General features: G+C 38.9%; 1 protein-coding gene across 1 annotated transcript in view; it reads left to right on the top strand.

The window, feature by feature from the left end:
* LOC122808680 (alpha-2-macroglobulin-like) overlaps positions 1–22,577 on the top strand; it is a 2,380,392-nt gene that overhangs the window by 1,726,815 nt on the left and 631,000 nt on the right. Inside the window, exon 15 of the mRNA XM_044079659.1 lies at positions 15,423–15,572. Within this exon, the coding sequence (XP_043935594.1) occupies positions 15,423–15,572 (150 nt within the window). The remainder of the gene's footprint in view (positions 1–15,422; positions 15,573–22,577) is intronic.

Below are 22,577 nucleotides of genomic sequence, written 5' to 3'. Positions count from 1 at the left end.
ATACTCAACCAACTTATCACCAGTAAATTCCCATGCCAGTTTTTGGTGACATTAGTCAATGTGACTAAATTACAAAAAAACAAATCAGCTAGAACAAATTATTACACTGCTGAGTGGTTAGCCCTGACATCATGGGCTGTCTAAGATCTGTTTTCTCATGTTTAAAGGGTACTGCACACCACAAAGATGCCTAAAGTGGTTAATCTACAACTCTTCCTGATAGGCAGTACCTAGAGGTTTGCTGATGCCCACTACTCCATTCATTGTTTTGGCTGGGACTGAGGGGGAAACACCCATCATGTTTTTGGGAAGTGGGAGGAATAACACAGAGACAGCATGCAGACTTCCATACAGGCATTCAGTGGATATCAGGATGAAACCCTGCACCTTGTGCTTAGAAAATGAAGAGATTAACCATTATGCTAACAGTGCCTTTTTGATGACCTGAAAAAGTTTGCACCCCCCCCCCCTCGATGACCCCATTGTGATGCTACATTCATGGACAGTTTCTATGCTCATCTAAAATGATGGATTGAGACATTGCTCCCCTCAAACATAAGTACAACGCCAAGTTCAGGAATAACCTCCTGTGCTGGAACCATACTATAAACTAACTATATAATAAGAGAAAGAAACTTCTGTAAGAATAAGCTCAATAACCAAACCTCTAAAAGTGAACTCAAAAAAGATTAACAGAACTCAAAAGCAAAATTAAATCCTCCAAAAGTAAGTGTGAACTGAAAATTTCCACCTATATTAATGACAATTATAAAACCTTTTTCAACTATGTCAGAAACCCTAGAAGTGATACCCAGCAATACACTTCAGTATATACCAGCACATCTTTATCCCAGAAGACATAGCCAACATATTATTGGATACATTTATCTCAAACTCTACACCTTTACACCCTTAGCTGTCCATAACGTTCCCCATGTTAGCATATTACCATATCCCCATATCAATTTGGAACAAGCCATCTCCAAGGCAAAAATATTTCCATGGGTTTAGATAATATGCCAGGCTGACTGTTTGACAGCACTGAGTATGGCTTTATATACTTGCTAGAGAACCTATTCAATATCAGTTTGTCTGCTGGATTTGTGCCAGAGATGTGGAGAACTGCTGCAGTCATCCCACTTCGTAAGGGAGGACCAACCATTTACTGTGGAAACTGTAGCTCTGTAAGCTTTATCAGCATTTTCTGTAAAGCAGTGAAGCAATTTTTATGGAACTTACTAGAAGAACATCAGTAATCGGAAGTCTGATGATGCAAACACGTTTGGATTCCTAAACATGGTGGACATGTAAACACATCACTGATGCGTTGGATTGCTTAATTGTATCTGGCTAAGGCCATTGAGCCTTTGATACCATCCACCATGATGGCATTATCAACAAAATAATCAAACTGAATGCAACCCCCTATGTTACCTGCTGGATAGCAAACTTGCTTTCTGACAGAACCCAATATATTAATGTAGGAGGCACACTGTTATCAAAAATGGTAATTACTAATGGTGTCCCTTTGGGATTGATCCTTGGGCCACAGCTCTTCAATATTTACTTCTCTGATATCAAGGCTGATTTCAGAGGCCTATAGATGACAACATTTGCAGATGACTGCAAACCTGGAGCTGCCATAAACCCTTCACCATATTCTCCAAGAGGGCTTAGCATGTACAAAACAAATGGTGCTTGGACCATGGCCTTAAGCTAAATGGGATAAAAATGTAATACTGTACTTTTTGTCAAACGTGGGCGCTCATGCATCTGCCACATTGATGGTTCACCTTTGAAAATTAACAGTTATTAGTTGTGTAGACATTATTGCTCACAATGCAGTTTCCTTTGATCACTGTGTATCCCTTAGGAAATGATTTTGTCTAGAAGAATGATTACCAGGGGTATATCTTCTAGGTCAAAGGAAATTTTCATCCCTCTCTACTCCTCTCTCATCAGACCCATAATATAATATAATGCTCCTCTCTACATGTCTAAATGTATGACTTATGCCTAGAAAATTCTCCAGCCTTTTCTAGAACCCAACTCCAGAAAGCTAAAAATTGCCTATCCCTTAATACAACGTTGCTCCCCAGTAGAATTTTGCTGTGTAGAGACAAATCACTACTCATTATAAGCAAATAATTTAATACTGCAGGTGACGCTCTGTACTGAAATATTGCAGCTAAACTAGGGACCACATCCCACTACCACTGAAATCCATTCAGAATGGATAATATTTTAAAACACAGCTAAAACTTCACCTGTCAAATCAGTGGACCTGCTCCTGTAAATCACCAGGATAAAAATCACTGTTATCTTCAGCTTGCCATATCACCAACCCATTTCTGTTATTTCAGAATCCTGTACCCAACAACCAGTCTTCACCTATGTTTGAATAGTTTCAATAGCATCTCCCAACATTATTCATTATTTTGTGACACTGCTCATCCCTACCTCTGTACTTCTAACGTAAACCTTATTATAGCCATATATATAATTATCTCTGAGCCTGCTTTACACGCCACCTCTTAACTACAGTATCAACATTTTCTACCCTACCTAGTTCCTTCCCTTCCATCATTTTCACTGAATTTCTAAGTACTAATTACACAATCTAGTATCTGACAAACTTATTAATACAAATCTTCAAATGATGAATGTTCAACATCAGCTAAATAAATATCTTTAATACTGTAATAGCTATGTTTAAAAATGTTTGTAATATGCTGGAGCTTTTCTCCCCGGGTGTCTGCTGAAAGGGATTTTTGACTAAACCCAGTTGGATAAACCCAGTAAACAAAAACAAAATAAATAAACTCAAAAGATTGCAGTGTTTCCTGAGAAAGAGAAGCAAGGGCATAGGCATAGCTTTGCTGACTCAGTCAGAACTCTTTGCCAGCCCCACCCCAGGTAACCCTTCAACTGAAGTGCAAAAATAAAAAAAAAAAAACACTTCCTTATAATAACATGATCGTCACATTGTAGCATTCAGATTATTACAGTTACATCCATGCCCTCCCCGGCTAGCTCTTCCACTGAAGAGCCAAAAAAAAACAAAAAAAAAAAGTTCACTGTAATAACCCAATTGATACATTGTAGCAATCGGGTTATTGCAGTTATATTAATGGCCCTCCCCAGATATCGCTCAAACTGAAGAGACAATATCTCCCATTAAAGTATTGGTAAACGTGTAAATCTGAGTATAAATCCTTACGTTGTACGATGGCTATCTAAATGGCTGTCTCAAACACACATGGTTAGAGTTACAGGTGACACTTCTGAAAGCAAAAATTTTAGTGGTGTAGCACTCTTCAGTTCAGCAGTCCCGACCTGTGGTTATCTAAGTTTGCAGATGCCTTTAAAGTTGTGAATTGTCATTCAGTCTTCCACTTGTTTCACAATTGCTTCAGCATGGGCTAGATCATGTTAACATTTGATGCAAGATAATGGTCTCAAATTAAATCTGAATATATATATAATACAGGTATTTTGTGTAAACAAAACACTTTCCCTTACCACATTGGTGACACACCCCTCCAGTCAGATACTGTCATAAGAGATCTATGCAATCTTACTGATAATTCCATATTTTTGATCATCGTGTCAGTACAGTTTTAGGAAATATATATGTCTTGCTCATCTGATTTTTGAAGGTGTCTCCCTTAGATCCAAAGAAGTCCTAACTCCCCTTTATGCATACCTCATCAGACCCATTACTGAACATCATGCCCATTTAGGCATGTATTTGTCTAAACATATAACTCAACTTGAGAGGCATTACAGTTTCCTAACTAAAAAAGATCACCGGCCTCAAACATCTTAAGTTATCAGGACAAACTGGCAACCCTCTGCCTATACTCAGTTACATTTAAACTCCTCCATGTGCATCTTTTATAGTCATGAAAGATCAAACCTTATTTAACATTCTGTACCATCACAGAAAAAATGGTTCCTAAAATATCAAGAAACTAATTCATCATCAGCAAATAAATAAGACAGGTTAGTGGAACTTGATGTGGAGAAAGCATTCCATTGAGTCATGAGTCATGGCTAGAACAATGGTAGCATTTGTGCTCCCTGACAGAAAAATAGGGATAATTAAGAAGATTTAAGAAGAGTCAGAGCCAAGAATTAAGTGAGAGTGTTCCCATTTGACAAGCTATGTTTGAATGGAGGAGCCAGGCATGGATGTCCTTTTTTCACTGTGTTACTTGCTTTATATTTTAAGGCATTGGCAAAGAAAATGAGTGACTCATAAATTCAAGGACATAACTGGTATAGAAATCATGAAAAAGTTAACTTTATTTGAAGATGCCATTACTTTGTACTTGATATATACAGAAAAGGACTTTTTAGTGTTGTGGAACATTCTGGGACAGTTTCAAGTCTTTTTTGGGATGATAAAATAAATGAAGATTAAACAAAGCCTATAGTTGTAAAGTAAGTACTCTTGCATATACTGGTTCAGCAGTACTCACATTTATGAGAACTTGATAAGATGAAATGGTTTAGGTGCATGGGTTAAAACAGATTCTGTTATGGAAGCTAAGCATATTTGGGGAGAGACCAAAAGATAATACACAAATTGAGAAGCTAGAAGCACTTAGTTAATTATATGAAGAGTAGGATGCTAGCAATTAAATGTTTTAAGTCCTTTTAGTTTTATAGAGAGGCAGGCATATTTTATCAATCACAGATGAAGCTGTGAGTGATTATTTAAATAATAGTTAATGGAATTTTTTTGGCTGAGGATAGGAGTAAATTGGGATAAACTGACTCTCCCTATAGAGTAAGGTGGTTTAGGATTACCTAATTTGACTTACAGCTATGCAGTTAAAGCACATACTCCTAACACAAGCAGAAGGTTATATAAATTAAAAAAGGAAATAAATTATATTTAAATGAGGTGGGTTGAGAAATAGGGAGGTAGTAGGATTTTTGGACGACAGTCCTTAATAAAAATAAAAACATACAGAATACTATTTTCATAAACATAGGAGAACATATTCTAAGAATTAAGCCAACATGGGGATGAGGAAAGGAGATTTTATCAATTGGGATTAATTAAATTATGGATAGATAAAACAGACAAGAGGGGACTGGAATTTACCACAGAAAATTAACAAAGGACCCAAAGTATTAGGAGCAAATAATTAGAGAGGGGAAAGGTAATATTGCTGGATAAGACCAAGCAGAAGTTTGGATTGCAGGTTTGAGAATGTCTTCCCTACTAGACATTGATAACAGTATATAGGCAAAGAGAAAGGAATAAGGTAGAGATTTAAGTCTGGAAAAGAAGCTGCTTTAAACAAGGATAATCAGCAGGGAATATAAAATAGTGCATGATAAGAAATAATCAGAGAAGGTTAGAAAAGATGGGGAAGAAAAAATAAATGCAATTTGCAAAGGGACAGAGGGAGGACATCTCTGTGGCTCCCAAATGTGCAGCAAAGTCCAGGCATTTTGGGATTCTTGCTTTGGAGTGTTCACATATGCATTTTTATACCACAAGCAAGCTTCAGAGATTTTTTTCTGTAAGTAGATAGGAAATGGCGGAGGCATGATGGGAGAAGGAAAAGGGATTGAGAACATATTTTTGGGAATGTAAACAAGCTGATTTTAACATTTTCTTATAGAGTACTTTGTCAGAAATGCTGTGGGAGAAATAGTTTTATCTAATGAAAGTATTATTTTGAGCTGGGATATACAATCTTAATTTCCCGAACTAGAAAATGGAAATCAAATTGTAAATCGTCTGTAATTAAAAAGAGATAAAAGAACAGAGGTGGGATCATTAGAAAAGGGAAGGAACAAATTACTTAAAAATAAACGGAATCTGTGGGAGCAATACATGCAGAATAATGTTCAGAAGGAAGAGTAAGGTTTAAGGCAAGACAGAAATTGAAAATATTATGTAATGTTGGAGTGAATGATAAGAAAAAAGTGGTAACACCCACCAGGGCAGAATCGAATAAAAAACTTTTGGTACCACAAAGTCCAGCAGCCAAACCACGAAGGTGACACACAACAGGATTTTATTAGAACAGGCAAAAGGTTGCAAATAAAGTACAGACTGACTAAGCACAATAGAATGCTTTCGCCAAACACTTAGGCATCTTCAGAGTCGTAACACAAACAGGCATCTCTCAACATTTTAAATACCCTACTTCACATTACAATTGGTTGAAGCAAACCCCTCCCACTCAAAAATACATTTTTTATATAAGACAATCAATAATTGAATAAAAAACATTGTTTTATACAACTATTTCTTTGATTAAAAACTCCTCGATACTTGAATTTTGTTCTAATATAATTATAAAGCTATAACTCATTAATTACACTCACTTTATTGTAATAAATAAATTCAAAATTTCCAAAGTTAATAACATTAATCACTCAAACACTTTAAAAACTTTAAAAACTTTAAAAAAACTTTAAAAAAAATATGTTGTATAATAGCCCTTTAAATTGCATTGAATTATATCTGCTGGGATCTTAATTTTAAAATAGGCTTGATGGAGATGTGGTCATTTAACCCTGGGGGTCTACAGGCATCTAATCTAATTTGCCACTCCGTTTCTAAAGCACCAACCTTGTTGACCACATCCCCACCTTCACCCGAATCAATTACACGACCTATAACAAAAAACAAAAACTTTTTAAAAACCTTACATTTTGTAGTGTGCAAATACAGTGCATTGTGCAAATCTTTCTTTTTAATGGACCTTAGGTGTTCAGAAATCCGATCTCGAAGCCTCCTGATGGTTTTGCCTACGTAGTAGGCATTACATGAAGAACAGGAGGCGAGATATACAAGATTTTTTGTACAACAATTGCACTGTCCCGGACATTTGATGGTATATTTATACCCTTCAACACACACATATGATCCTTCGTTCACAAACCTACACCATCTGCAGAAACCACATTTCCTCATGTTTGACCTGTAATTTTTTAATTTATTCTTTTCTAAAATATCTTTCATGTTCTCCCCTCTACTAAACACTGTATTGGGATGATTGCCCAAAATCTTTTTTACCTCGTCGCTTAAAGAAAAAATCCATACTTCCTTAACTGTTTCAATAAGGGCAGATGTCATCTCATTATATTTTACCACTAAACGAAGGCCATCCTTCTGTTCTTCCTTCTTATTTTCCTTAACTTCTCTTAAATTTAGTCCACCCTTTAAAATCGGGGCATATCTACCTTTTCTCTCTCTATTTATATCTCTTTTAACACTTAATAACAGTTTTAAAGGATATCCACGGTCAAGAAACATTCCGATCAGTTTAAACATTTCATCTTTGAAGTCCTCTTCTTGACTTACTAACCTAGATGTTCTGACCATTTGGGCCTTAATTAATCCCTTACGTTGATGGAAAGGATGGTAACTATTAAAATGCAAAAGGGAATTGGAATAGTTTTCCTTCCTAAAAATGTTGCTTGTAAAACCCCCCTCCCCTTTACATATCAATACATCCAAGTAGGAAATACTCTCATTTTTCCAATTGAAAGTGAATTTCAAAAAATTAGTTGTTTTTCCCAAGTACTCCACAAATTCTTTTGCTGAGTCTTGGTCCCCTTTCCATAATATCAGAATATCGTCCAAAAACCTATTGTACATGAGAATTTTTTCCTGATATTTATTGGATATAAAAATGTGTTCCCTCTCCCACGTCAATAGAACCGCATTGGCAAACAAGGGGGCACATTTCGCCCCCATTGCTACTCCTAAAACTTGCTGGAAGAGGTCACCTTCAAAAATCAGAAAATTATTCCTCAATACTACTTCCATCATGTCTAATAGGAGATTCATTTTCTGCCCATTAAACAAACCACTCTTAACCATGGCTTCAAAAAATAACTCCAGGCCCTCTTCCTGCGGAATGACCGAGAACAAGTTGACCACATCTATGGTCAAAAACCCAAAATCTCCCTCCACTCTTCCTAAATCTTTAAACCTTTTCAAACAGTGCCACGAGTCTTTTATGATGTGTTCAACGTCGTCAAACATAGTTTTTAATGAAATGTCAATAAAAGCAGCTATGGGTTCAGTTTTAGAACCCCTTGCACTTACAATAGGCCTGTATTCCAATCTGTCAGCACCCTTATGAGTCTTCGGGATACCAAACAGGGTCGGTATTTTCGGAAATTTAACTACCAAGAAATTATAATCACTTTCATTAATTGAGCCCTGAGAAAGGGCATCATCTAAAAACACATCAATTTTCATATAAGCCCTGTTAATTTCATTTCTTGACACAGCTTTATATGTTTCTTCCCTATTTAATAATGCTGTAATATCAGAGATATAATCTGTGTTAGTCATAATCACAGTGCCCCCTCCCTTGTCGGGCTTCATAAATCTATACAACCCAGATTTTTTCAGGGTGTCCAGCAATTCTCTTTCTTTCTTTGTTAAATTGTCATCTAACACCTTACAATTTTTTAACATTTCTCTCGTATGGGCCTCCACTATTTTCTCAAAACATAACACTTCCTTGTGGAATGGGGGCATAAATGCACTTTTCCTTTTAAGTTTGTTGTTATCTGGGGTAGAATTGTTCACATTAATCATTTCACTTTTCCACCCCCCTGCAAAAAACATTTTAAGGTGCATCTGCCTAGTAAACATCTTTATTTCCACCAGTGTTTTTACAGTGTCAGGTTTGAACATTGGCACAAATTTTACCCCTTTTGAAAATAACTCAAAATATTCATTGTTGATGTTTAAGTCAGTGTAATTGTAAATACAATAATCATTTTTACGGTAAACTTTAAAATTGTTACCTTCTTTGATAACAAATTCATTGTTGTCACAATATTCAAACACAGTACCGATTTCATGAATACTTTTTTCATATAATCCTTCTATACTACAATGTGGAACAACCAAGTTGTTTTCGTTCCCTAAACAATCTATCATTTCCATGTTTACCAAGGGTAGTGTAACATTGTCGTCCGTTAAACAACATACTTCATGAACCGAATTGACGCGATCATTAGTACTACCCCCTTCATTGTTAACCAGCTCACAAACATTTTTCCCAGCAGAACTTTCAATCCACATTATTTCATTGTCTCTAAAATATTCAACCCCCGAGGTATTCTTGTTCATTAATACCTCCCTCTCCTGTTGCTTCTTCCGTTGTAATTTTCTTGATGTTCCCCCTGATTTATTCCCCTGTTGCGCAGCCTCTCTGATCTTCGAGGCTGGTCTTCCATATCTAAAAAATCGTTTGACCTATGCAACCCTTCGTTAAAATCATTAAAAACATTAAAATCATGTGTTTGTTTTAAAAAGCTCTGAAACCAAGGAAAGGAAATTTAAAAGGGACAGTTTAGATTATAAATATAAATGTGCATACCCGCCTGGGACTAAATACAGGGGATTTGAGTGTAACTATGGGAAGGAAAGTGAAGTTATAGGTGAAGAAGAAAATAATGGAATTAATGATTTTAATGTTTTTAATGATTTTACGAAGGGTTGCATAGGTCAAACGATTTTTTAGATATGGAAGACCAGCCTCGAAGATCAGAGAGGCTGCGCAACAGGGGAATAAATCAGGGGGAACATCAAGAAAATTACAACGGAAGAAGCAACAGGAGAGGGAGGTATTAATGAACGAGAATACCTCGGGGGTTGAATATTTTAGAGACAATGAAATAATGTGGATTGAAAGTTCTGCTGGGAAAAATGTTTGTGAGCTGGTTAACAATGAAGGGGGTAGTACTAATGATCGCGTCAATTCGGTTCATGAAGTATGTTGTTTAACGGACGACAATGTTACACTACCCTTGGTAAACATGGAAATGATAGATTGTTTAGGGAACGAAAACAACTTGGTTGTTCCACATTGTAGTATAGAAGGATTATATGAAAAAAGTATTCATGAAATTGGTACTGTGTTTGAATATTGTGACAACAATGAATTTGTTATCAAAGAAGGTAACAATTTTAAAGTTTACCGTAAAAATGATTATAGTATTTACAATTACACTGACTTAAACATCAACAATGAATATTTTGAGTTATTTTCAAAAGGGGTAAAATTTGTGCCAATGTTCAAACCTGACACTGTAAAAACACTGGTGGAAATAAAGATGTTTACTAGGCAGATGCACCTTAAAATGTTTTTTGCAGGGGGGTGGAAAAGTGAAATGATTAATGTGAACAATTCTACCCCAGATAACAACAAACTTAAAAGGAAAAGTGCATTTATGCCCCCATTCCACAAGGAAGTGTTATGTTTTGAGAAAATAGTGGAGGCCCATACGAGAGAAATGTTAAAAAATTGTAAGGTGTTAGATGACAATTTAACAAAGAAAGAAAGAGAATTGTTGGACACCCTGAAAAAATCTGGGTTGTATAGATTTATGAAGCCCAACAAGGGAGGGGGCACTGTGATTATGACTAACACAGATTATATCTCTGATATTACAGCATTATTAAATAGGGAAGAAACATATAAAGCTGTGTCAAGAAATGAAATTAACAGGGCTTATATGAAAATTGATGTGTTTTTAGATGATGCCCTTTCTCAGGGCTCAATTAATGAAAGTGATTATAATTTCTTGGTAGTTAAATTTCCAAAAATACCGACATTGTTTGGTATCCCGAAGACTCACAAGGGTGCTGACAGATTGGAATACAGGCCTATTGTAAGTGCAAGGGGTTCTAAAACTGAACCCATAGCTGCTTTTATTGACATTTCATTAAAAACTATGTTTGACGACGTTGAACACATCATAAAAGACTCGTGGCACTGTTTGAAAAGGTTTAAAGATTTTGGAAGAGTGGAGGGAGATTTTGGGTTTTTGACCATAGATGTGGTCAACTTGTTCTCGGTCATTCCGCAGGAAGAGGGCCTGGAGTTATTTTTTGAAGCCATGGTTAAGAGTGGTTTGTTTAATGGGCAGAAAATGAATCTCCTATTAGACATGATGGAAGTAGTATTGAGGAATAATTTTCTGATTTTTGAAGGTGACCTCTTCCAGCAAGTTTTAGGAGTAGCAATGGGGGCGAAATGTGCCCCCTTGTTTGCCAATGCGGTTCTATTGACGTGGGAGAGGGAACACATTTTTATATCCAATAAATATCAGGAAAAAATTCTCATGTACAATAGGTTTTTGGACGATATTCTGATATTATGGAAAGGGGACCAAGACTCAGCAAAAGAATTTGTGGAGTACTTGGGAAAAACAACTAATTTTTTGAAATTCACTTTCAATTGGAAAAATGAGAGTATTTCCTACTTGGATGTATTGATATGTAAAGGGGAGGGGGGTTTTACAAGCAACATTTTTAGGAAGGAAAACTATTCCAATTCCCTTTTGCATTTTAATAGTTACCATCCTTTCCATCAATGTAAGGGATTAATTAAGGCCCAAATGGTCAGAACATCTAGGTTAGTAAGTCAAGAAGAGGACTTCAAAGATGAAATGTTTAAACTGATCGGAATGTTTCTTGACCGTGGATATCCTTTAAAACTGTTATTAAGTGTTAAAAGAGATATAAATAGAGAGAGAAAAGGTAGATATGCCCCGATTTTAAAGGGTGGACTAAATTTAAGAGAAGTTAAGGAAAATAAGAAGGAAGAACAGAAGGATGGCCTTCGTTTAGTGGTAAAATATAATGAGATGACATCTGCCCTTATTGAAACAGTTAAGGAAGTATGGAATTTTTCTTTAAGCGACGAGGTAAAAAAGATTTTGGGCAATCATCCCAATATAGTGTTTAGTAGAGGGGAGAACATGAAAGATATTTTAGAAAAGAATAAATTAAAAAATTACAGGTCAAACATGAGGAAATGTGGTTTCTGCAGATGGTGTAGGTTTGTGAACGAAGGATCATATGTGTGTGTTGAAGGGTATAAATATACCATCAAATGTCCGGGACAGTGCAATTGTTGTACAAAAAATCTTGTATATCTCGCCTCCTGTTCTTCATGTAATGCCTACTACGTAGGCAAAACCATCAGGAGGCTTCGAGATCGGATTTCTGAACACCTAAGGTCCATTAAAAAGAAAGATTTGCACAATGCACTGTATTTGCACACTACAAAATGTAAGGTTTTTAAAAAGTTTTTGTTTTTTGTTATAGGTCGTGTAATTGATTCGGGTGAAGGTGGGGATGTGGTCAACAAGGTTGGTGCTTTAGAAACGGAGTGGCAAATTAGATTAGATGCCTGTAGACCCCCAGGGTTAAATGACCACATCTCCATCAAGCCTATTTTAAAATTAAGATCCCAGCAGATATAATTCAATGCAATTTAAAGGGCTATTATACAACATATTTTTTTTAAAGTTTTTTTAAAGTTTTTAAAGTTTTTAAAGTGTTTGAGTGATTAATGTTATTAACTTTGGAAATTTTGAATTTATTTATTACAATAAAGTGAGTGTAATTAATGAGTTATAGCTTTATAATTATATTAGAACAAAATTCAAGTATCGAGGAGTTTTTAATCAAAGAAATAGTTGTATAAAACAATGTTTTTTATTCAATTATTGATTGTCTTATATAAAAAATGTATTTTTGAGTGGGAGGGGTTTGCTTCAACCAATTGTAATGTGAAGTAGGGTATTTAAAATGTTGAGAGATGCCTGTTTGTGTTACGACTCTGAAGATGCCTAAGTGTTTGGCGAAAGCATTCTATTGTGCTTAGTCAGTCTGTACTTTATTTGCAACCTTTTGCCTGTTCTAATAAAATCCTGTTGTGTGTCACCTTTGTGGTTTGGCTGCTGGACTTTGTGGTACCAAAAGTTTTTTATTGGAGTGAATGATAATTGTTAAAAAGAAAAGAAGTATGTATAGTGCATGAAAAGAATGAAACAAATTGTTATGATTTATTTTTTGTTAACTTGTGTGCCTATGTCATTGTTTAAAATGTGAAGGCTTAATAAAGGTGTTACAAAACAAATACATTTAACCTGACATGATAAATTCATATCCCAAAGCATGTCCCTCCTCTGGAACAAACGTCCACTGCATGATAACCAGAGTAGCACCCATGCTGACTTCAAGGTAAACCAAGATAACTGGATAACAGCCTCAGGTTCTCCTTTGGCCTATCCTGTACTGCCATCCTTGAGGCTGGAGAGAATGTGTGAATACTGGTTATTGGCAAGGCATATAATGGTCTGCACACTAATTGCTTAGTACTTACCTATGAACCGATGACCTTACCTGGAGACATGTTGAGAGGTGAATGTAATGACAAAGGAAACTCCTGAATCTGGTTACTTCACTGATTAAACCTTTCTGTTGTAGCAGGGCTAAAGCACTGGACATTGTTGGACTATTGGAGTATTGTGGTTATCATGCCTTTTCAGTGTTGCATGGAAGGGTGTGATAGTATCATTGCACTGGCAAACTGGGGTAGTGATTTGTATTTTCAAAGGGAGGCAGAAAAGAGTATTCATGATAAAAATCGCTCACTCTTTTCATCCTACCTGGGAAAGCATATCCCATGGTGCTGGTAAAAGAAGTATATCCAGCAGTCAACCCTCTGATTTAGGAGGAACAGTGTGGATTCTGTCCTGGCTGTAGACCAGTGTATCAAATATTTGTCCTTGAACAGACATAAGAAGAGTCTTTGGAGTTCACAAGTGTTATCTACAGTGTGTTCTGTGAATGAACTAGGCATATAATCACGTACTAAGTGATGTCCTGGACAAGTGCTACAGCTGTATGGGATCCCAAGACTGCTGGATGCTGTTCAGTTCCTGTGTTTGGACAGAGAGTTGTCTGCTGTCTTAGAGTTAAGGCAGATATGTTCAAGGTGGGCATAGGGCAACTACCATTGGTGAGTCTTGTCTCATCTCCTGTTTGTGATTTTCATGGACTGGATGTCATGGTACAGGTAAGGTGATTGGCATAGCCAAATACCCACCACATATACTTCAATTTTAATAATTTTATGCAACAATGTCTGAAAACTGTCATGTGTATCATAGCCTTTGATTGTATACTCTGTATTCAGAATGCTTTGTTTGCTAAATAATTTTTCTTCTTTAAGCCTATCATTTCACAAATTTTTTGAGTAGTGAAAAGGTATGCTGTCTGGAAACATATATCATCTATGGTTTGGGGGGGCTATATTCTAGAAGCTGAAATAAAGTTCCAAAAATCCATGAACAAGATCTGTGGAGTAGCAAGTTTTAGAATGTGTAGAGTACATCCTTGTTGTTTGCAAATGTTGTTATCCTGTTAGCTTTAAATGAATGTGATCTGAAACATTCATCAGAGTGATTCACTGCTGAGCGTAAAGTGGGTAAAATGAATATTAGCACCACCAGATTAAAAGTCACGGTTATTTCCTGGAAAAAGGGAATTGCATTTGCAGGTATGAGGGGACAGTTTCTTTAAGGGGAAGTATCTTGGGATCTATATAAAAATTGAAAGTTGAGGGGGTTAGGAGACTGACCAGCAGATGAGTGCAGTATTGGCAGTCCTGAAATCACTGTAGCTGTCTGTGGTGGTGAAGTGAGAATGGGATCGTGTGACAGAGCTCACAGTTTATCGGTTAGTCTTTGCCCCTATACTGACATATGGTCATGAGCTTTGAGTGGTGACCAAAAATATGGAGAGTATGAATACAGGCAGAGACGAAGTTCATTCACATGATAGCCAGGCTCACTGTCCATCACATAATGAAAAACATGGTAATTAGGATGACCTCAGAGTGCAGCTGCTGCTCCTGTTTGTTGAGAACAGTCAGCTGAGGTGGTGTGGGTGCCTTGTGATGATGACCCCTGAGTACCTCTCACAGGGGGTGTACAAGCCTCAGATCATTGAGAGGAGGCCCGTACATTAAAGATATTATATCTACCTGCTTGTATGGGAATGCCTGGGAATCCCAAAGGATGAGCTGAAGTCTGTTCCTATAGATAAGGAAGTCTAGCGTGTCCAGCACAACTTGCTGTCACTATAAGATGTGGATTCGAAAATGATGATTTGTAGTATATTTTCTGCAGAGGTTTAACAGTTTGTCCTTACTGTATTTAGCCCTTTTATTTTAATTTACTCTAGGTTTCTTATGAAACCTCCACATTTATAGCATTTTTTCATTTACTTTAGTTTGTTATGTAAGCTCCACGTTTTAAATTACTGGTAATATAGCTGCAAGCAGAACATGCAGATGATGCCAAATATACATGTTGTATAATGAAATAAAAAATGAATGACAGACACGAAGGAGTAGAATGCTTCATATGTCTAGATGAGGAAACTGTAAAGAGATTGTTTTTGTTCCTGAAATGGGTTAAAGAATATCATAACGCATAATTATTCTACAAAGGAAAATGGAAGGGCAGTTAAGAGAATAATCATTTATGATGTCATTGTAAACACTGATATAGATATCTGTGGACATTTTAAAACTGCTTCTTCCACTGACTGCTTTTGTGCACAGGTAAAGCTCCAGTTCATGGAACCTGAAGTATCACCAGCAACTGAAACCTCTCTGCACCTTAATGCAGCAGCAGGCTCTCTCTGTGCTTTGAGAGTTGTAGATAAAAGTGTCCTGCTTCTGAAGCCAGAGCAAGAACTTTCCATTGATAAGGTAATCTTTTGTTCTATTGCTTTAATTAATTATGCTCCTCTCTGACATGTTTAACTATTTTAGTATCTACATAGTGCTTTAATGTGAATTGCACAGACATTATAATATCTAAAGGGTCATGACAGTTGTTGTTCATTTGATGTTTTTTTTTCAGTGCGTTTCAGACTGAAGCAGATGGAAACATAGGGCTAAAACTAGGCTCCTTTACGGATTAATGGATTATCCATGCTATTTGTGTAATGGTAAATAAAATTATTTTTGATGGACAGAATTACCATGAAATACTTCACTAATTCATTTTTATATAGGCCAGAAAAGAGCACTGGACTGATGCTGTACTTCATGGCTTTTTAGCACTAGCAAGCATTTTCAGAACACACACAAGATTCCTGCACTTCCTTCTCCACATTACTATTGTTTCACCTGCCCTGTAGTGCACCTTATTCCCTGCTATCCTGCCATTTATTACTACCTGTATATAATAGCATCTAAAGCTGTTAAGTGATTGGATTGTCATTAGGCTTTCTTTCTAGTCCCCCCTGTCTTGGTTCACCACCTAACACATTGCCTCACATACTTCTTCTGGTCAGCATGTTGTTTTCCCTATTTTTCAAGCACTATATTATAAATCTTTATGCTTGCAAACTTCCAGTTTTCTTTCTACCTTTCAGTAGATAGTTGTTCTATGTTAGTTTCCTTCATTCTCTAGTTCACAGTCTCCTTTCTCATATGACTCCTTACAGAACATCTAAGGTCCATACCTTTCGGTAAATCTTTTGCTTCTAAAATCTCTTTCTTTATGACATTTTTTATTTTTATTTTGTTCCACTTATCCCCAGAGCTAGTGAGTCATTTATTTTATCACTTATTTTTACTGCAAGTCATTCTTTTCAGTTTATAAAGATTATTTCCCCCCCTAATTCTGTTCCATTTCTAAGGCTTTGTTATCTTTGCTGGTTTCTCCATTCACATCACAGTGCCATACTTACCCTGCAGAGGGATTATTTCTGATGAACCTTTTTTTTTCCTTTGTTGTTCCTTTCCTTAAGCCAGTAAGCACTGTAGTCTTGCCAAATGAAACCCTTTTCACTTCTCAGGTTTGTGTTAAATTAGACGCCATATATTGCATACACAGTGATTACATTCTGAAATCAGAAAAAAAGATAAACTTGTTAAGCACTTACCTAGAATGAGATCCAATCTTAACAGCAATTACTGATGCTTTGGAAAAGCTTGTTAAGGACACAGAAGCACTGTTATGATCGAGTCTCACACTAGGGACTAAATGCGGATAGTGTGCAGTGTCAGTGGTGCAAGAGGTAGCACACTCCCCATTAGTGCAGAAGGCTGTGGGTTTTATTCCTATACCACATGGATGGATTGCTGACACCACAGTGCAGCATAACAGGGGTGCTGTATACCTGTGTTTGTCATCCCTCGGATGAGACATTAAACTGAGGTACCATCTGCCAGAGTTGGCGATAGCTCAGGGGGATGCAAAAGATCCCACGGCACCTATTGAAAAGAGTAGGGGTCCTTTCTTAAAAAAAAAAAAAAAAACATTATGTACAATACTATTTACAAACTTATATATTTACATATTTATACATTTATACAGTGTACAAATTTCCATTCTTTTCCTTTATTGTCATGTAACCATAGATATCTTGCTTTTCAGTATTTTAAACTTTCATTATCTTATTTGAACTCCACACCTTTTTTCACAACCACCATCTGTTTTTCCTTAACATTACTGCTAGTGTCCATTTACCATCAAACATGATTTAATTTAGCCTTTCATTCCAAGTGGTCCAAACAACACAAAATAATCTATCTGATGTTGTTAATCTTCTTTCCATTCATCACTGATGGCTTTGGTTCCAAGTCCCCGGAACCGACTCTGCCTAAAACTAAACTCGCGCCAGCCAGAAACTCTCAAGCTAAGTTTCTACCCATAGTTCCCTTCTCTGTTACCTCATACCTCATTTGCTGTGTAGCCATAAAACCTTGTCTTACCAGAGCTCTCAGCTGAGTGAACATTTTTTTATATCTTTCACGATATTTCTTCTAGTCTGACTTTTCATTGTTTTTTCTTGATATTGCAGTTACTTTGAGTGTTTCTTGCTTGTGTCGCTTTCTTGTTTTTACCCATTGGTAAATCTTTGAAGTACCACTGGTGGTATGGCCTGTCCTTTCTACCCGTGTGGTATTTCTTGAATATCATCGTTGGCATTCATTCCCTTTTCCCTTTTACTGTTACTTTTTCTAGAGTTTTAGTGCATTTTGCATAGTTTCATCTAGTGTAGTGAAGTTTGAATATTCCTTTCTCTAATATTCTTCCTGGTTTGCTGTGTGTGTGTGTGTGTGTGTGTGTGTGTGTGTGTGTGTGTGTGTGTGTGTGTGTGTGTGTGCGTGTGTGTGTGTGTGTAATTTTCCTGATGTCTGAAAAAAAGGGTACTTAGGGCTTTAAGCATCGTGCTTCATGTAGGCGTAAGCTCCCTAATAGCGATGCCCATGGTGATTGTGTTTACTGCTTGGGTTCCCTATCTTTCGATGCAATCCCCTGTGTGATTTGTCAGAGCTTCAGTCAGCGTACTTTAAACATAAAAATAAGTTGATTTTGAAAGGTCTACTAAAGTCACCTTTCTCAGAGGCCCTTTTTGCGATGGAGTAAGTATAAGAAGAGGCCCCATTCAGTCCCCTCTTCACCTTCTGGTGACCATGGTAATTTGTTGAAACATAAAGTGCCAAAGTTATCCTCGGAGCATAAATCTGCCTCCTCAGCACCGACCATTTCTGCTCCAGTTTTGGCTCCAGTTCTGTGTCCAGCATTGACTATCGACCTCACAACAACTCCTACGACTTTGACACCGAGTGCCACTTTGGCACATTACATGCCTTTGTTGCCTATCTCTGCAATTACATCCAAATTTTCCAAACTGGCTCTGAGTGCCCCTTGCACCAAGCCCTTTTATTGTTCCAATAACTTTGACACTGACTCCACTGCTCCCGGTCTCCAAACTTGAGACTTTGGTGCCGGTAGACTCAACACCATTGACCCGATACTCTCCTTCCATTGACCCTTTTCTAGGACAGGCGTATAGCCCGTTCTTAGAGCAGAATGATTCCCCATCAGGAGTATCCACTAGATCCACCAGGAGCCTTTCAGAACTTGATGTGGTGTGTCTTGTAGACCAGCTGCTGACAGCTAGGGGGATACCTACCCCTTCTAGGGTCCATCCTCCTGCAGGATTTGGGTTGTCTTTTTCACAGACTCCATCCTATACTCCTCCTTTGTCCATACTGGTTCTAACGACTTCTGCTCCGATGTCCTTCTCAGAACCCCCATCTTTGCGCCGATAGTGGACCACACTGAGCCTGCGGGATTATCCCTTTGGCCTTTGGTTCATGCGGAACTGGGCTGCAGGCTCCTCTGTTTGTAGCACAGTTCTGAGTGTTTCTTTGGCTCTGTCCTCGGAACTGGGAGTCTTGTCTGCACCTATCCAGGTTGACGCTCCTCCCTTGGGAGCAGGTTTGATAGAGCGGGGTGTGACCCTGGTTCCAAGGTTGTCTTTCTTGGTTCCAGGCTCCCATCCCTCTTCGGGCGGACCTGCTTTCCAAGTTGTGGAGAGGACTGTTGCTTCTGGAAGCATTCTGCCAACTTTGGAACCCCAGTCTTCACCCCCTTAGTTACAGCTGTCACAGGCCACCTCCCCGGGGCACCAGGCAGGAAAGCCACAGGACCCTCAGTTGCAGGGTGCCCTCTCTTCTAGGTCTTCCTCAGAAGCTCCCACTGAGTATCCCCCATGGAAGAGATCATACAAGAGGAAGCACGTTGACTCTCCTGAAGAGTCTCTAACAGAGGACACGGACTTCAATGACAGTGAAGGGTCCCCACGGTCACCCCCTGAGGACTTCTCCTTTGGAGACATCCTTGAAATGTTGAAACAGAGGGGCGACTGTAAGTCCACTAACTGTTCCTCCAAGGAGTCTGTGTTTCTGCAGGCTTTCCATGCCCAGCCATCTTCCTCTTGGATGACCCCGCCTGCAGATGAGTTAACACAACTCATGGTGCAGTGCGCTTGGAAGAACCCTGATTCTGTTGACTCGATCCCTTGGAGACCTGACAAGATACTTTCTTCTCCTGAGGATAGCCCACGTTGGTCCAGAGGTTTACCAGTCGATGCTATGGTGGTGGTGGTGGCCACAAAAAAAGATCTTGCCGAAGAGAGTCATACTGTCCACCCACCCAACAGGGAGTTTCAGGCCATGGACAGATTAGTTAAACATGTCTTTGCTTTAGCGACCTTTGCCATACGGACTCTGAATTACTTGGCACACTTTATGAGGCTCCAAAGAGACTTGGTTTCTGAACTCCTGGAACACTCGCAGAACAGGTGTCTGATGAGGTAAGAGATAAGTTTGCCTCACAGCTCGCAACCCTGGAATCGATCTCCAACTCATCCATGAGGTTGCTTTTACACGCAACCAAAGGGGCAGCCAGAGCTGCAGGTTCAGGCATAGTTATGAGACGCCATGCCTGGATGCACCTCTGTGATTTTGCAGACCCTTTCAAGTGTTCCTTTCTAAACGCTCCCATTGAAGCATCTTCCTTTTTGGCCCTAATGTAAAAGACACTTTGACCAGGTGTGAGCAGGATGATAAGACTTAGTCTGCCATAGACCTACATTATTCCAATCCTCAACATTCCTTTTCCAGGAACCAAAGGATTGGCAAAATGTGGCACAAAAAATTTCAGGGTCTTTTCCATGCCGCACGTGGTAATGATACGCCCAGGGGCAGAGGGGGTAACAATTCTGGAAGATGACCCCATCAAGGCAAAGGGGGTGCACGTAAACCAGGGACCCAGGGATTCTTTCTCTGGGCAGCCTTTTCAGCCCTCCTGAAGAGCGGTCCAATTGCTTTCCTCTGGAAGCTGTTGGAGGGTCATTTCTCCCTGCACCAGTTTTCCTGGCTTGCCATAACCACCGATCACTGGGTGCAGAAGATAATAACCAGAGGTTACACCATTCCCCTCATCGTTTACCCGAAACTTCCTACAAAACTTCCAGATGTTCCACCCAAAGGGAAGAAGCAGCTACAGAAATAAACAAACTGTATCAGAAAAGAGTCATCCAATTAGTCACACTAGACCAATGCGGATCTGAATTTTACTCAAGATTCTTTTTGGTGCCAAAAAAAAGACAAGGGACTGGAGACCCATTCTGGATCTCAGCAATTTGAACAAGTCTGTTGCCCAGACCAAATTCTGGATGGTCATGGTTCAGTCCATTCTCCCTTTTCTAAGGGAAGGCGATTGGATGTGCTTGATAGATCTCCGGGATGGGTATTACCACATCAAAATGGACAATTGCTCCAGGAGTCTTCTTTGCTTCTGGCTAGGGGCACATCACTACCAGTTTCATGCCCTGCCATTCAGACTCTCTATGGTCCCCAGAGTGTTCACAAAATACATGGCAGTGGTTACAGCTCACTTGAGACTGCAAGGATTCTGAGTGTTTCTGTATTTGGACGATTGGCTCCTTACCGCCCCCCATCAGGCATCTTCTGGTAACAGCCCTGCAATACACTCTTTCCCTGGTCAATCTTTTGGGGATAACTGTAAACTGGGTGAATTCCAGTCTTGTTCCAGTCCAGAGCATAGTATTGATTGTGGCAGTCTTTGACACCTGGTCCTGTCTGGTGTCGCTTCCAGCTCACCGACTTCAAAGATTGAGACTCCAGCTCTGGGTGATACTCTGTCAAGACAAAGCCTCGGCAAAAGAGGTTCTTTAGGTTTTGGGGTCCATGGCAGCTTCCATACCAATAGTCCCTCTTCCAAAACTGCATATGCGAATACTTCAGTGGCTTCCGCTTTCTCAATGGTTTCTGAATTACCACCCTCTACACTTTCAGATTCAGATAACCAACTCTTGTAAGCAGGACCTTCTTTGGTGGATGAGGCCAGACACAGAACTTTGGAGCCACCCATTTCAGCCTCCCCAACCCAAAGCCATTGTGACCACCCTGATAGGGTGGTGGGGGGGTTCATTTCCAGGGAAAGACAGTCCAAGGCACATGGTCTACATTGGGAGACCAACCTGCATATCAATGCTCTAGAATTGAGAGCAGTGCTTTTAGCATTGCAAGCTTTACAATCTGTTCTTCCTTCTGGAACAATTGTGATCCAGTCAGACAACATGTCAGTAGTCTGGTATATCAACAAACAAGGAGGAACCAAATCCTACCCCCCTGTGTCAAGTGGCCATGAGAATTTGGCAGTGGGCGATAGCTTCCATCTGCTTTCTGATAGCAATGCATATCCCTGGGATTTCCAGCATGATTGCAGACAAGCTGAGCAGATATATCCTCCTGCCTCACGAGTGGTCCCTCAATCCCAAAGTGGCAGCAGCAATTATCAGCCGATGGGGCCAGCCTTGCTGCAACCTATTTGCCTCCCCGACAAACTACAAATGCAGCAGCTCTTTTGTCCTATTCCCCCCAAAGGGGGAGTCCCCGAGGGGATGCTCTGATTCATGATTGGTCCACGGGACTACTATATGCCTATCCCCCTATCCCTCTGATACCTCAGTTCATAAAGAAAGCCATCCAGTTGAAAAGCAAAGTGATCCTCATATCCCCCTTCTGGCCTTGACAAGTTTGGTTCCCCTTCCTTCTGCCTCATTTGTTATGTCAACCATGGATTCTGGACCCGCTTCCAGTCCTGATTTCTCAGCCCCAAGGGTTGAGTGACCCAAACCTATTCAGTCTCTAGCTGACAGCTTGGTTTCTCCACTTCCATTAATCGCCAGGCAGAATGACCTCTCCTCCCCTGTTCGTGATATTATTCTGGCCTCCCATAAACCTTCCACCAGAAAGCTATATTTAGATAAATGGAAAAGGTTCTCTATTTGGTCAAAGAGAGGTTGCTTGATCCGTACTTGGCTCCAGTTACAGCAGTTTTGCAATATTTATCTAAATTCTTTGTGGATGGAGCTGCAGCTT

Source organism: Protopterus annectens, chromosome 8.part0 (genome assembly GCF_019279795.1).
Source record: "Protopterus annectens isolate FY-2018-M chromosome 8.part0, PAN1.0, whole genome shotgun sequence".
In the NCBI taxonomy this organism is placed as follows: Eukaryota; Metazoa; Chordata; order Ceratodontiformes; family Protopteridae; genus Protopterus; species Protopterus annectens.
This window is presented reverse-complemented; position numbering and strand designations above follow the sequence as displayed.